The sequence below is a fragment of the Psammomys obesus genome, unplaced genomic scaffold (genome assembly GCF_907164565.1).
Source record: "Psammomys obesus unplaced genomic scaffold, mPsaObe1.curated_primary_1811, whole genome shotgun sequence".
Classification (NCBI taxonomy): domain Eukaryota; kingdom Metazoa; phylum Chordata; class Mammalia; order Rodentia; family Muridae; genus Psammomys; species Psammomys obesus.
Window position 1 is genome coordinate 5224890 of NW_026588368.1, and position 14639 is coordinate 5239528.

General features: G+C 41.6%; 1 protein-coding gene across 1 annotated transcript in view; it reads left to right on the plus strand.

Annotated features, from left to right (window-relative positions):
* Positions 1-494: 494 nt before the first annotated feature.
* Kdm5a (lysine demethylase 5A) overlaps positions 495-14639 on the plus strand; it is an 86450-nt gene continuing 72305 nt past the window's right edge. The window contains exons 1-5 of the mRNA XM_055604330.1: positions 495-688; positions 2317-2394; positions 4406-4528; positions 9329-9499; positions 12984-13118. Of these exons, the coding sequence (XP_055460305.1) occupies positions 524-688; positions 2317-2394; positions 4406-4528; positions 9329-9499; positions 12984-13118 (672 nt within the window). The 5' untranslated portion in view covers positions 495-523. The remainder of the gene's footprint in view (positions 689-2316; positions 2395-4405; positions 4529-9328; positions 9500-12983; positions 13119-14639) is intronic.

A 14639-nucleotide genomic window follows, 5' to 3' on the forward strand; every position in this document is an offset into this window, starting at 1 on the left:
AAGCGGAACCTCCGCTCTCCGGGGCATTACACATTCCTCCGCGCGCCGGAAGAGCGCGTTCCACCTTGCGGGCCAGCTTCTCCCCTGGCCTTTCCTCGAGGTCGTGGAGCCTTCGGAGGCCGCGCCCCCGGAGTGGACGGAGTGCGCAGAACCCCGACGGGCAGAGCTGGAGAAGAGAGCCGGGCGGGCCGCCCGGAGAGGGAGGACGGGGAGAGGGGCCGAGCGGGAGCCGCGGCGGGAGGGGGATCTTGTTTCCTGCGGCGGCGGACTGATTTAGGAGTACGTTAACTTCCGGAAGCGTCCGGTCCCTGAGAGGAAAAGCCCTGAAGGAAACAATAACAAACGACCGGAGGAAGCGCCGCCGGCCTCTCTCCGAGGAGCGGGTCTCTCCCGGGAAGATGCGCTGCGACCCCTGTGAGGGGACGTGAGAGGGCTTGGTGGCCGTCACCCAGCCTTCCCCCCGCCCCCGCCGCCCGGCTCGTGCAACTCAGGGCCCCCCCACCCCCCCCACCGGGCTATCACCATGGCGGGCGTGGGCCCGGGGGGCTACGCGGCGGAGTTCGTGCCGCCGCCGGAGTGCCCGGTCTTTGAGCCCTCCTGGGAGGAGTTCACTGACCCGCTCAGTTTCATCGGCCGCATCCGGCCTTTGGCCGAGAAAACCGGCATCTGCAAAATCCGTCCACCCAAGGTAGCGGGGGGCCTGGGAGCGGGAGGGGGAGGTGTGTTGGGGCGGGACGTGGCGGCGGGGGAGGGTCGTTAGCCCAGGCGGAGCTCTCCCATCTTGGGTTCTTCTGGGCCTTCACGTAGCCCCTCCCTCACTTCTTGGTAACCCGAGGCTACTTTGGGGGATGTTTTTCTGGCTTGGTTTCTTGGCAGTTTAACGTCCACTTTATTGATTTTGTGGTGTGTCTGTGTGTGTGTCTGTGTGTCTGCGCGCGGAGAGGTTAGAGGACATTTTGTGGGAGTCGATGATTCTCTCCTGCGTCGTGGGCCTCCGGCGTCGCACGCGGATTGCCAGGCTTGGACCTTACCACTGAGCCATCCCGCTAGCCCTCAGGTCCACTCTCAATAGAGAGAAAGTGGTGTCTCGGGGACCTTTTTCCTCCAGAACCTATGTGGGCGCGGATACGGTTGTGTGGATTGGAGCTGAGGCGAACAAAAGGCTTCAGACCATTTCCTAGGAAAGGTGTTTGACGTGTCGTGTCAGTCGCTCATGCACAATAATTGTGTTTCCGTACTAAGAACTCCACGTCTGTCGATTATTTCTGTTTCCCAGCCTACTAATGCTCAGCTTATCAAGCCTTTGCAGGCCACTCTCAGGTTTCTTCAAATGTAATCCGAGCTCTAGTTGTCTACAGGATGATGTCACTGGACTAGAACCCCCAAGCTAATTATTACTGCAACAAGAAGGCACCCCTGAGGAACATATAGAACATTTTTTTAAATGTAGACGTCTAGAAAGAGTTGATCAATAAATGGGGATGGAGGAATAGTTGAAGTCTCTTGATGTAAGACAACTGTAATATAAATAATCAAATTTGCCTAGACTAATTTTCTTCACTTTTTAAGGTTAGGAAAGCAGACAGTTCCTCAGATGAGTGAAATTAATTTCCTAAGAGGTTAAATGATATGCTCAAGGTCAAAAGCTATTTATTTATTTATTTGGCCAGTGGTTTCCAAATAATGTTGTTGGGGTGGGAAGACTGCTTTATTTATTTGGCTAGTGGTTTCCAAAGAATGTTGGGATGGGCAGACTGCTGCCATGCCCTGGGTTCAATCCCCAGGAACACGGGAGAAAAACCTGGTCCACAACATTGTTGAAAAAACAGCACCAGGGTCAACCGGATATTGTTTAAATGAGATCCATATGTGCTGTTAAGACTAGAACCAATTTTTTGACTGTTGACATTTTGCATTACATTTTTATTTTCTAGCAAGTACTCATGTGATTTTTGTTGTTGAGATGGTCTGGGCTGACTTGGAATGCTTGATCCTTCTGCCTCTACTTCCTGAGTACTAGGATTACAGGCATGTGCCATACCCAGTCACTGTATTATTATTTTTATTTGTTTGATTATTTTACTTGGTAAACTTGTGTGTTTATTGGACACTGTTTTGTGTTTCACAACCTCGTTGTATTCTTCCTGGATAACCTTGGAGAGTATAGTTGTGTATTGTGGGGTGGTAAGATTTGAGAATTGCTTTTCCAAGTAATACTGCTTTTTTGTGTCTATAGTGAAGACTTATACTAATATAGTATCACTGTGACTTCTGGCAGCTCCACGCAAAATTACAAGAATAATTCTTCCCATTTAGGATTGGCAGCCGCCATTTGCATGTGAAGTAAAAACCTTTCGTTTTACTCCCAGAGTCCAGCGCCTGAATGAGCTTGAGGTGAGTACAGAAAGCAGTATTTCTGCTTTCTGTTTTGTTTTTTGTTTTTGTTTTTGTTTTTTGTTTGTTTCTTCATGGTGGTGGTGTTTGGGACTCAGGGCTTCATACAGACTAAGCAAATGCTCTCCCATGGCTTAATAGCTCCAGCCTTCTTAAAGTTTAGCTGAGGATTTTAAATAGAGAACTTTGAAAAGCTCACGTACCAGGGCCCAGAGTTGTGTTTACTGAGATTTAATAGAATAAATCTATTCTTGATATTTGAGAAAAGTGTCTTTTAAGACTTTCAAATAGTTACTACATTTGTTTTTCTTCTTCACTTAACTGGGATAATGGAAAATTTAGTGCTTACCTTTAGAGAACTAGAAATCTTTCTTCTCTTTTTGAAACAGAGTCTCATGTGGCCCAAGATGTCAATTAGCTTGATGTGTAGTTCAGAATCTCTTGAGCTTTCAGCCTCTACAGGCTGTGTGTTGGAATCACAGGTGTACACCGTCATGCCTAGTCTATATGGTGCTAGGGATAGAACCCTTAGCTTCAGGAAGCTAGGTGAGGGCTCCACCGTTCAGCTACTTCCCTCATCCCCTTTTCCACTCTCCCACCTTCTTGAGCCAGACTTTCTTTGTAGCTAATATGGTCTGGAACTTATACATAGCCCAGGCTAGCTTTGAACTCATATCAGTCCTCTTGTCTCAGCCTCCTGAGTGTGCTGGGGTTACAAAAGGCTCTTGGCTGTGATGCCCAGCTCCAAACTTGTAATTTTTTTTCTAATTAAATTTATGTAAGATAGCATACAAAATAATGGATTTCATTATTATATGATCATATTGTTAGATTAAAAAAATGGAGGCAGCAATGGTTGGTTCAGTAAGTAAGCTGACAAATAAATTACTCTTTGGGAATGAAGTTTATTAGAGAAAGACTATAGACTGTGATTGTGCTTTTAGGTAGGAGAGCATTAGAAAGAAACAATTACATTTAAAGCAGCATAACAGTGGATAGAGATATGAGAGTACTTGTTCTTTTAGAGGCCCTGAGTTGGATTCCCAGCATTCACATGGTGGTTTACCACCCTCTGAAACTCCAGTTCCAGGATCAGATGCCCTCTTACCTGTACGCATACTTAAACCCCTACACATTCAGCAAAACAAAACAAGGGGCCTTAAATGAAAAAATAAGCTTTTCTTTCTCTCACCTTCTTTCCTTCCTTCCTTCTTTCCTTCCTTCCTTCCTTCCTTCCTTCCTTCCTTCTCCCCCTTCCCTCCCTCCCTCCCTCCCTCCATCCATCCCTCCTTTCCTTCCTTCCTTCCTTTTGGTTTTAGAGAAAGGATTTCTCTGTACCTTTGTCTGTCTTGGAACTCACTCTGTAGAGCAGGCTGGCTTTGAATTCAGGCATCAGCCTCTCTGCTTTACAGGCGTGGGCTACCATGCCTGCCTGAGGTTTTCTTTTAGCATCTAGCAAAGAACTTTTTTGTTTTTCAAGAGAGGGTTTCTCTGTGTGGTCTTGGCTGTCCTGGACTTCTTTTGTAGACTAGGCTGGCTTTAAATTCACAGAGAGCCATCTGCCTCTGTCTCCCCAGGTGCTGGGATTAAAGGCATGTGCTATGGTGGCCAGCTATTAAAGAACTTTATTAAGAAAGACAGCTTAAAGTAAGAGTAAGAGAGACAGCCGTCACAGACAGAATGATGGGAAAAAAGGTAGAACTGAGGAAGGGGTAATTTAGGCACTGATACTTTTCTCTGGATTAGAGGAAAGATAACAAAAGGTTTCATGCTTTTTGTTTGAAGTATTACGACTTGATATGATCTATCGTTATTCACAGTTAATCATTGGGCTTTCATAGTAGAAACTCCACTTCTTTTGCTGTTTTCTGTGTCCAAGTCTGCTGACACTCAATTTGTTTTCAGGCAGCCAAACAACTTAGCCACATAACCTGAGTTGAGCACTCAGAACCCTGCCCCCTGCTTTATCCAAAGCCCCTTGTTTTTGAATGCTGTATTTTAATAATTTTAGGCAATGACTAGAGTAAGATTGGACTTCTTGGATCAACTGGCAAAATTTTGGGAACTTCAAGGATCTACGTTGAAGATCCCTGTGGTGGAGAGAAAAATCCTGGATTTGTATGCTTTAAGCAAGGTGAGGCTGATTCTTGGCTTAGAAGTTGAACAGAAGACCTGAGCTGTAGCTCAGTGGTGGTTGTGCATGCTCAGTTTATGCCACGTCCTCCCATGAAGAAACTGAGCAGAGGTTTGTGATTCCCTGTCTTAAAAAAAGAAAGAAAGAAAAAAAAAAAGACCCCCCCCCATTCTTTTAACCAGGTACAGTATCATATCTTTGTGATCCCACCACTCCTGAGGCTTAGATAAGAGTATTGCTACAAATTCAAGGCTAGCCTGAGTCACACTAGGTTCTTTGCCAGTTTGGGCCATAAAATAGTAAGAAAAACAGGCAGGCTGCAGAGTTAGAAGACTTTACTCAAAGGTGCATTGTGCTTCCTGCTCTTGTAGAGGACATGAGTTTGGTTCCCAGCACCTACAGCTCCAGCTCCAAGGGTTCTGATGTCTTCTGGACTCTTTTGACCCTGCACTTTCATGCATATACCTTCACACAGATAGCATGTATCCACATTAAAAAACAGTAAAAATAAATCTTGTAGCAAAAAAAAAAAAATCCCAACACTACCACCAAATATTTAATTTGACCTACTGTGTCCCCCTGGAACTTTCCATGTAACTAATGGTGGCCTAGTATTCAGAACAATTCTTTTACCTGAGCTCATGAGAGCTTGAATTAGAGGGGCATGTCATCATACCACCATACCTGGCTTTTGATATATCTTGTTTAAATGCTGAAGAGAACTTACTAGAAATATGTTGTTAAAGGTTAAAATTATCTAAGGATCTATTGGAATTTTGTCTTGAGGGTTTTTTTTTTTTTAGTATTATTTTTATCTTATGTATGTGATATTTTTCCTACATGTACCATGTACATGCAGTGCTCGAGAAGTTCAGAAGAGGATTTTGATCCTTTGGAACTGCCATTATAGAGATTTGTGAGCCAACACATGGCTATGTGCTAGGAATCAGAATTGGGACTTCTGGAAGATCAGCTGGCTCTTCCAGCTGCTGAGCCATCTCTTCAGCTCTGTAGTGCATTTTTTAGGTACTTTTGGGAAGCTTTTCCTTAACTTCTGAGAATGCTTATCTAAGCACAAGTAAACCCACTTTGCTTTGTTCATACTTTATAGTACAGTTGTTCCATAATGCCATTGTGAGACTGCTGCTTCATGTGATGATTCTTACCACATTAGCTTTTTTCTTTCATGTTCAAGTGTAACTTAGGGCACAGTGCACAGATTTTAAGTGTCCATGTCAGTAAATATTCATGTATTACATATCTGTATAACTACTGCCCAGACCAAGACCCAGAGCGTTTGTTTGTTTGTTTGTTTGTTTGTTTGTTTTTTCCAGACAGGGTTTCTCTATGTAGCCTTGGCTATCCTGGACTTGATTTGTAGACCAGGCTGGCCTCTGTCTCACAGATATCCACCTGCCTCTGCCCCCGAAGTGCTGGGATCACAGGCGTGTGCCACTGTACCCGCCTGAGCCACAACATTTTTATTGCACTCTATTCAGCTCCTTGAACTCCAAAGTCATATTTCTTTCCAAAGGTAAGTTATTCTGATTTCTGTCATCGGGTAATTATTTAATTAACATATTTTCTGGTAAGAGACTCAAACAGAAAACTGAGAAAAATACCAACTTCCAATGTTAAGTTTCAGAATTGTTAGGTATGCTTTTCAGTTTTGTTTTTTGTTTTTTGCAGTACTGTGGTTCCCCACTGCTTTTTGCTTCCAAGTCATTTTAACAGCTGATTCATCTCTAGCCCCTTGCTCTTTAAAAAACAAACAAATCTATACGTTTTTTGTTTGTCTTTGTGTTACTGGGTTAGAATCATATATTACACATAGTCTAGACAGACATGCTACTTCTCATCTACCTCTTCATTCCTTAACATTTTTTTTAAACGCTTGTCAAAGTAGTTATTGCTTAAAAAAGGATAATTTTTTTTAAAAAAAATGATACTTTTAAAAATACATTTTCATTTCTGTTCATTGGTGTTTTGCTTGCAGGCATGTGTTTGTGAAGGTGTCAGATCTTGGAGTTACAGACAGTTTGTGTGGGTGCTGGGATTTAACCTGGATTTTTTTTGGAAGAGCAATCCATGCCCTCAGCCCCAAAATGACATACTTTAAATGCCATTACTTTTCTTTTATTTCCTTTTTTGGTTTTTCAAGACAGGGTTTCTCTGTGTAGCCCTGGCTGTCCTGGAACTCATTATGTAGATGAGGCTGGCCTCGAACTCAGACATCCTCTGTCTCCCGAGTTTTGGGATTACAGCCATGCACCATCACTGCCCAGCGTCATTACTTTTCAAAATGGTATTTTTGTGTGCCATGGTGCATATATGGAGGTCAGAGGACAACTCTCAGGAATTGATTTTCCTTCCACTGTGGGCTCCAGGGATTCAAACTCTGTCAGGCCTGGGCCAGCAGGTACTTTGATGTGATGAGTCAGCTTGCAGACCTGAGTAATAGACTTTATAAAATAAATAGGGCTTCAAATGAAAATGATTGTTCATCACACTCATACCTAATCTTTTTTACTAGTCATTTGCAGTTCTTTTGACTTTTGTTTTGAATTCTTTCATATTTCAAAGTGATAGATTTATGGTGCTTTTTCCTTTTTGGTTTTGTGTATTATATTTGAATTTTTAAAGATTTATTTATTTATTATTTATACAGTATTCTGCCTGCATTTGTGTCTGCATACCAGACGAGGGCACCAGATCTCATTATAGATGGTTATGAGCCATCATGTGGTTCCTGGGAAATGTTCTTAACCATCTCTCCAGCCCCATGTATATGAATTTTTTATTCTAAGTTGTCAGTCTAAAAGATCTTAAATGTAGCCTAATGAAATGGCTCATAGGGTAAAGTGTTTGCCGTGCCACTTCATGACTTGAATTTGATCCCTGGACCCCAAGTAAAGGAGGGAAGGTAGAAAGAAAGAACAAACGTTACAAAGTTGTCCTCTGACCTTTATGTGAGTGCTGTGATACACATACGGCCCTTATTATAAACACCCAATAAATACAAAGATGCTTTGTTTTTTTTTTTTTTTTTTTTTCAAGAGAGGGTTTGTCTGTGTAGCCTTGGCTATCTTGGAACTCCCTCTGTAGACCAAGCTGGCCTCAAACTCAGAGATCCATCTGCCTCTGCCTTCTGAGTGCTGCTGGGATTAAAGGCGTGTACCACCGGGCACAACATAAAAAGGTCTTAAATGTAGGGCACTTTATGTTCCTTACATTAACTTATTTTTCTCTTATTTTGTCTCCAGCTTGATAAGTGAGAGGCCCAGGATGACCTTGAAATTCTGATCTTCCTATCTCTACTAACACTGAGCAATCTCTTTAGCCCTTAGTTTTAGGATTTTTGTTTTGTTACATAAATACATTTATACCCAAACAAAATCTTACGTGACTCAAAACTACCTTTGTTTTCACTGTGTAGCTGAGGTTGGCCTTGAACTCTGATCCTTTTACCTGAGTGATGGGGTATGCATTCAAGGTTTAGGCATGCTCTCCCACCTTGTGTGTCTATATAATATAATCATATATATCATATATGTATACACATGTATGTGTGTGTTTGTGTCTATGTATATATGCACATGTACATGCAAGTGCCTGTGGAGTTTTTAAGAGGGGGTGTTGCATCTTGGGAGCAGCTGGAATTTACAGGCTTTGTGAGCTTCCCAGTTTGGGTGTTAGGAACCAACGGTGGTCTTCTGCAGAGTGAGCTTTCTTAACCACAGAAATGTCTGTAGCCTCTAAGTTTGATTAAAAAATAATTTTTTGGTTGTTGGTTGGGGATTTTTGTGAGGAGGGTTAGTTTTTTTAGTTTAGTGTATACTTTTTCAAACTGTATAACATACAAAATATACATTTATTGAATCTCTTCCTTTGAAAGTGGAGCCAGTAACATTAAGTTTAAGATTTGATATTTATAAAAATCTATTCCTTTGTATGTTAACAGTTTCAGTTTAATGAAAGAAAATTTCCATTTTAAGATCTCCTTAGTTATTTTATGTATTTGTGTGCTCTGTCTCAAGCTGGCCAGAAGAGGGTATTAGATCACACAGACGTTGTGAGCCTCCTGCTTTCTTAGGAATTAAGCTCTGTCCTCTTAACCGCAGAGCCATCTCGCCAGCTGAAAATTTCTATTTTAAGTCCCGAATAGTTTTTATATTTACAGACAAGATACAGTGTTAGGATGCTGGATTTTACTTACCTGGTGAAACTTTATTTTAAAACATTAATTTTGTGCACATGCACGAACTTGGACTTGAAGTATTTGTAATGGTCAGAGGACAACTTGTAGGAACTGGTTCTCCTTCTGCCATGTGGTTTCCAGGGATGGAACTCAGATCAATCAGGCAGGAAGAACCTAGGCAGGAAGATACTGAACCATCTTCTTGGTCTACTTTTTTAATTTTTAAAGTCTGGGTCTCATGTAGCCCAGTCTGGTCTCCAACTTACTACGTCACCAAAGATGAGTCAAGGACTTGAATGTTGAGTCCTCTTGTCTCCCACCTCCTCAGAGCTTGAATTAGTGCACCTCCTCAGATGTGCACTACAACACCTAGGTTTTGTGGTAGTGGGGGTCAAACTCGGGGCTTTCATGCATACTAGGCAAGAACTAAGCTGCTCCGAGAAAAAAGTGTTTTATATTTTGAGATTATAGAAGTAGGAATGTTTGAAACTAACATTTTTCCCTAAAGAAGTACAACTTTTTTTAAAATTCTTTCTTTCTTTCTTTCTTTCTTTCTTTCTTTCTTTCTTTCTTTCTTTATTTATTTATTTATTTATTTTCAGGTTGTTGCCAGCAAAGGAGGTTTTGAAATAGTCACCAAAGAAAAGAAGTGGTCTAAAGTGGGCAGCCGCTTGGGGTATCTGCCAGGAAAAGGAACTGGCTCTCTTCTGAAGTCACACTATGAAAGAATCCTCTACCCATACGAGCTTTTCCAGTCTGGTGTCAGCCTTATGGTGAGATGCATCATTGTTTTTAGAGCAGATAGATCCAATTTGCCAAGTATAAACTAAGTGATATTCAGTATAAGTGATATATTTATGCATAGCAACGTGGAATAGCTTTCTCTAGGCACCAAAATTTGACAAGAAAAAGTGTTAAAGTTTAATAATTAGAGTTATTTCTAAAGGATAATGAAAATGAAGGGTGTCTTCATATTTAAGTAAATCTTTATGATTTCTTTGGAAAGAAGTTTTGTTCTAGTTTTTATTTCTGAGATAGGGTCTCACTGTGTAGCCTGGAACTCCTTATGTAGGCCAGATTAGCCTCCAGTTCATAGAGACCCACCTATTTCTGCCCCCTCAGTGAAAGGATTAAAAGTATGAGTTGCCACGCCCAGCCTCAGTCCCACTTTTCTAATGTTTCCTAGATCTTTATTTTTTTAAAGATTTATGCATTTATTATATGTACAGTGTTCTGCCTGCATATATACCTGCATGACAGAAGAGGGCACCAGATCTCATTATATAGAGATGGTTGTGAGCCACCATGTGGTTGCTGGGAATTGAGCCCAGGTCCTCTGGAAGAACAGCCAGTGCTCTTAATCTCTGAGCCATCTCTCCAGCCTGTTTTTTAGACCTTAAACTGGACATTTGAAAGGTTTCTGTTTAAGTCTGAGCCTTAAATAGCTTCTTGTTGTTGTTGTTTTTCAAGATAGGGTTTCTCTGTGTAGCCTTGGATGTCCTGGCTTTAAATAGCCTGTTATTCTCAGCACTTAGGCCAGTTATGAGTCTTTGCAATAACAATCACACATTGCAAAAATAAGCTTTTTTGATTAAAGGAGACAGCAGCACTAATATATGATCATAAATATTTAAAATGTAATTTGACAGGCATATTCTAATTGCTTAGCAAAATAACAGCAGTAAATTCCTCACTAGGGTCTATCACCTTTCTAGCTGTAGGCGTTTTGAATATTTGTATATTATCAAAGGTGACTTCCGTTCTATGGAACAGACCTCCAATCCAAGCATGAAGCTGTCATGCCACTATTATGCTGTAGACCCATCATGTCTGCCAAGTTGGTAGTGCACCATGCAGGTTGAATAAGATTGTTGATAAGTCTCTGTAGTGGCTTACATAGCACTTTCCAGTACTGTGAAAGCTAACCAATACGAAGAAAGCTTCTAGCTCGGTTCTAACTTATTTAAAGTTAAACTTTTTGTGGGGGAAGTTTAATGGGTCAGTCTTGAATGTTCTTTTATCTCAATGGCCTTCCAAGTAGGTTTTACTGGCTATAAGCCCCAAGTAGCCACCTGTATCTGCCTTCTCATCCTGTCCAGTGGCTGCTACTGCTGCCTTTGTTTTTGTTTTTGTTTTAATGGGAGTCTGGGTATCAAGCTCAGTTCATTCTGCCTGAAAGGTAATAAGTACTTTATTATCTGAACTTGTCCTATGATTAACTCTTTAAGAAATTGCCAGAATGTTTTCAGGTTGATTGGTTGGTTTACTTGTTTAGTTTTTGAGAGTTTCTCTGTGTTTCCTGCCTGTCTTGGAACTTTTGTAGACCAGGCTGGCCTCAAATGCAGAGATTACATCTTTGTGCCACTATGATCCAGCTATAGTCTGTATGTTTCTGTGTCTAATTTACTAGTTGAGGTTTTGGGATCAGAAAGATGGTTCAGCGGCAGAAAGACTTGCTGTTCTTGTGAAGGACCCAGCTTCAGTTCCTTGCCACCACAACAGCAGCTTACAGCTGTTTGAAACTCCAGTTTCTGGGGATATGGTGTCTTCTCTAGCCTTCAGGGGTACCAGACACGTTGTATATGGTGCATTTTTGTACATTCAACACACAATAAAAAATCTTTTTAAAAATTCTTTGCAAGTTAAAGTTTATTCTAACTGTAAATATACAGAAAAAGTATATAGGATTCAGCACTGTGTACAATTTCAGACATCTACAGGGGAGCTTAGAACAAATGCCCCACTGATAGGACCTACTCTATATGTCTACCCTATCACCAATACTATACTGTCTTTTTGTTTTTGAAGGTCTTTTATGTTTATGCATGTCTAGTTTTGGTTGTGAACCTACCCTTTAATGGCTGAGCCATCTCCCAGTCCTTTTTGTGTGTGTCTGTATGTGGATATGTGCAAATGTGCAGGTGCCCACAGAGGTCAGAGAGGTTGTCTTCTACAGAAGCTGGAGTCATAGTTAAGAGCTGCCTGCTGAATTACAGACACTTGTGAGATGTCATGTGAGGGCTGGGAATTGAACCTGTGTCTTCTGAAAGAACAGCCTCTGCTCTTAATCACTAAACCATCTCTCCAGCCCCCCGCCCTTTTTTGTTTATTTGTTTGTTTCTTTTGTTTTGTTTTGCAGCTTCTCTTTTATTGTCATGGCCCTTTCTGATTCACCAGGACCAGGGCACCTCTCTCTAGTCTAACCCAAGCACGGGCAGGTGTGAGTGGCTGTTCTCTCCCTTAGCTTAGCTTTTACCTGCCAGGTGCTTCTTTGCCTTTGCATGGTGTTTATTAGCAAAAAGGGGAGGGGCCCAGGCTGGTACAAATCAAGGTATGAGGTAGTAGTGATATATTTGTTTATTCTGTGGACCCTTCTGCATGGTTGTTCTCCCAGTCTGGGTATTAAAAGGTCCCTCTTAATGGGAACAGGGACTGTCTTGACATGAACTCAGTGGCTGGCTCTTTGATCACCTCCCCCTGAGCGGGGAGCAGCCTTACCAGGCCACAGAGGAAGACAATGCAGCTAGTCCTGATGAGACTGATAGACTAGGGTCAGAGGGAAGGGGCAGAACCTCTCCTCTCAGTGGGCTTGGGAGGAAGGGACATGGGAGGAGATGAGAGAGGGAGGGTGAGATTGGGAGGGGAAAAAGGAGGGGGCTACAGCTGGGATACAGAGTGAATAAAGTAATTAATAAAAAATAAAAAAGAACTGCCCCATGTGGGTGCTGGAAACCATACTTGGGTCCTCTGTAAGAGCTTAACTGCTAAGCCATCTCCAGCCCCTCATGCACTATTTCAGTATTGTTTTATAGTAAATTTTGATATCTAGTAGTGTAAGTTCTCTTTGTTCTTTTTCATTATTTTCAAAACTTGTGCATTGTCACATAAATTTTTGTATGTGCTTTCAATTTTCATAAAAAGAAACACTGCTGGGCATGTTGAAAAATACAAACAAAGCCCACTGGGAGCTTGGGTTAGTGATGCATGCCTGTATTCTTAGAGGATCAGAATTTCAAAACCATTCTGTTCTATATAGGGAGTTCCAGGGTAGTTCAGTGTCTTACGGGCCACATAAGCCTCTTTGAAGAACAAAGCAAAAAGTGCTGTTTTTAAGAATTGCTTTGAGCTTATATGTGAATTGAAGTCAGGATTGCCATCTGGTTTCATGTAATGTTAGGAACTTAACAGAAATTTTCTACTCATTTTCAAACTTGTTTTTTAGTGCATTTTTTTCTCTTTTTTTGTGTCCTCTTTTAGGGTGTACAAATGTCTGACTTAGATCTTAAAGAAAAAGTTGAGGCTGAGGTTCTCAGTGCTAACATCCAGCCTTCCCCAGAGCGGGGAACAAGAATGAATATTCCACCAAAAAGAACAAGACGTGTCAAGTCTCAGGTACCTGTCAGTGTCCATGAGCCAATTAAAATTTTCGTGTGTCTGTGTGACCATAGTATGTATGTGGAGGTCAGAGGACAATTTTTGAAAGTCGGTTCTCTCCTCCTACCCATGTGAGTCTCGGGATACAGCTCAGGCTGCCGTGGACCTTTTTTAATAGGAGTTATCTGGGGTTTGATTTTTTTTTGAGACAGGATCTCGTGAACTTAATAGTTTTGGGGAATAGTTTTTTGTTTTGTTTTTATTGTTGCTTGTTTGTTTTGAGACAGGGTCGGGATAGGCTGGCATCAAACTTACAGAGATCTTTCTTCCATCATGAGTGGATGGAAGGAAATAAAGGCATGTGCCACCGTGCTTTTCCTAAAGTTATGTTTTAAGTGCCTTGACCCTGTAGAGTAATTTTCTGGTCATAGAAAATCATTCTTACACAGTTGAGCACTTGAAAAGGGATATTTTCTATTCATTTTCAAGTGGATGGAGAAGTAGTTGTGAAATTATGTGTGATTTAACTTACAAAACTTAATTTTAGCAGTTTTGTTTGACATGGATGACAAAGAGTCACTGAATACTGTGCCAATAATTTCATAGACATGTTGGTGAATTCTTAGGCCTCTTAATTCCCATAGTTAGCAATAGGAAAGAATTTGTTTTATTTTATTTTTGAGGTAGTATCTTACTGTGTTAGATACTGGTTTGTGTTAGTTTCTGGTTAGCCTAAAACTCACTGTGTAGACCAGGCTGATCTTCAACTCATACAGATCCATCTGCTACTGCCTTACTAGTGCTGGAACCACATCCAGCCCAATTTTTTTTAACCATTATTTTTTTAAAAGCCATGTATTTCTCTGTGTGTATATATATGTGTGAATGTGCTCATGCATGCTGGTGGATGTGAATGTATGTGGAGACCAGAGTTTAGTGTTGGATCTTCTACAGTAACTCTGCCTTCTCCCACTTTCATCCTATCTCCCCGCCATGGTCTGTCTATATAACCTTGGCTTTTCTAGACTTTTCTATGTAGACAAGGCTGCTCTCCAACTCATACAGATCTACCTGCCTCTGCCTCCAAGTGCTGGGATTAAAAGTGTGTGTCCATCCTTTAAAGGATACCTTATGTTTTGAAACAGGGTCTCAGTGAACTTGTAGCCCTCAGGTTGGCTAAACTAGCTGGCCAGCGAGCCTGGGATCCTCCTTTTTTTGACTTTCAGCTCTGGAATTACAGGAGTATACCACACCTAGCTTTTTACATATGTACTAAGGATCTAAATTCAGATCTTCATCCTTGTGTAGCAATCTCCTTACACATTGAACTAGCCTCCCTCAGTCCCATAGCCTATTTTCTTTTAATTTTAATTTATGTGTATGGTTATTTTTGCCTGCATGTGTATCTGCACCACATGGACCCTTGGAGGCAGGAAGAGGGTCCCCTGGAACTGGAGAAACAAATGTGCTGCCACGTGGGTGTTGGGAATTGAATCTTGGGTACTCTGGAAGAACAGCCAATGCTCTTAACTGCTGAGC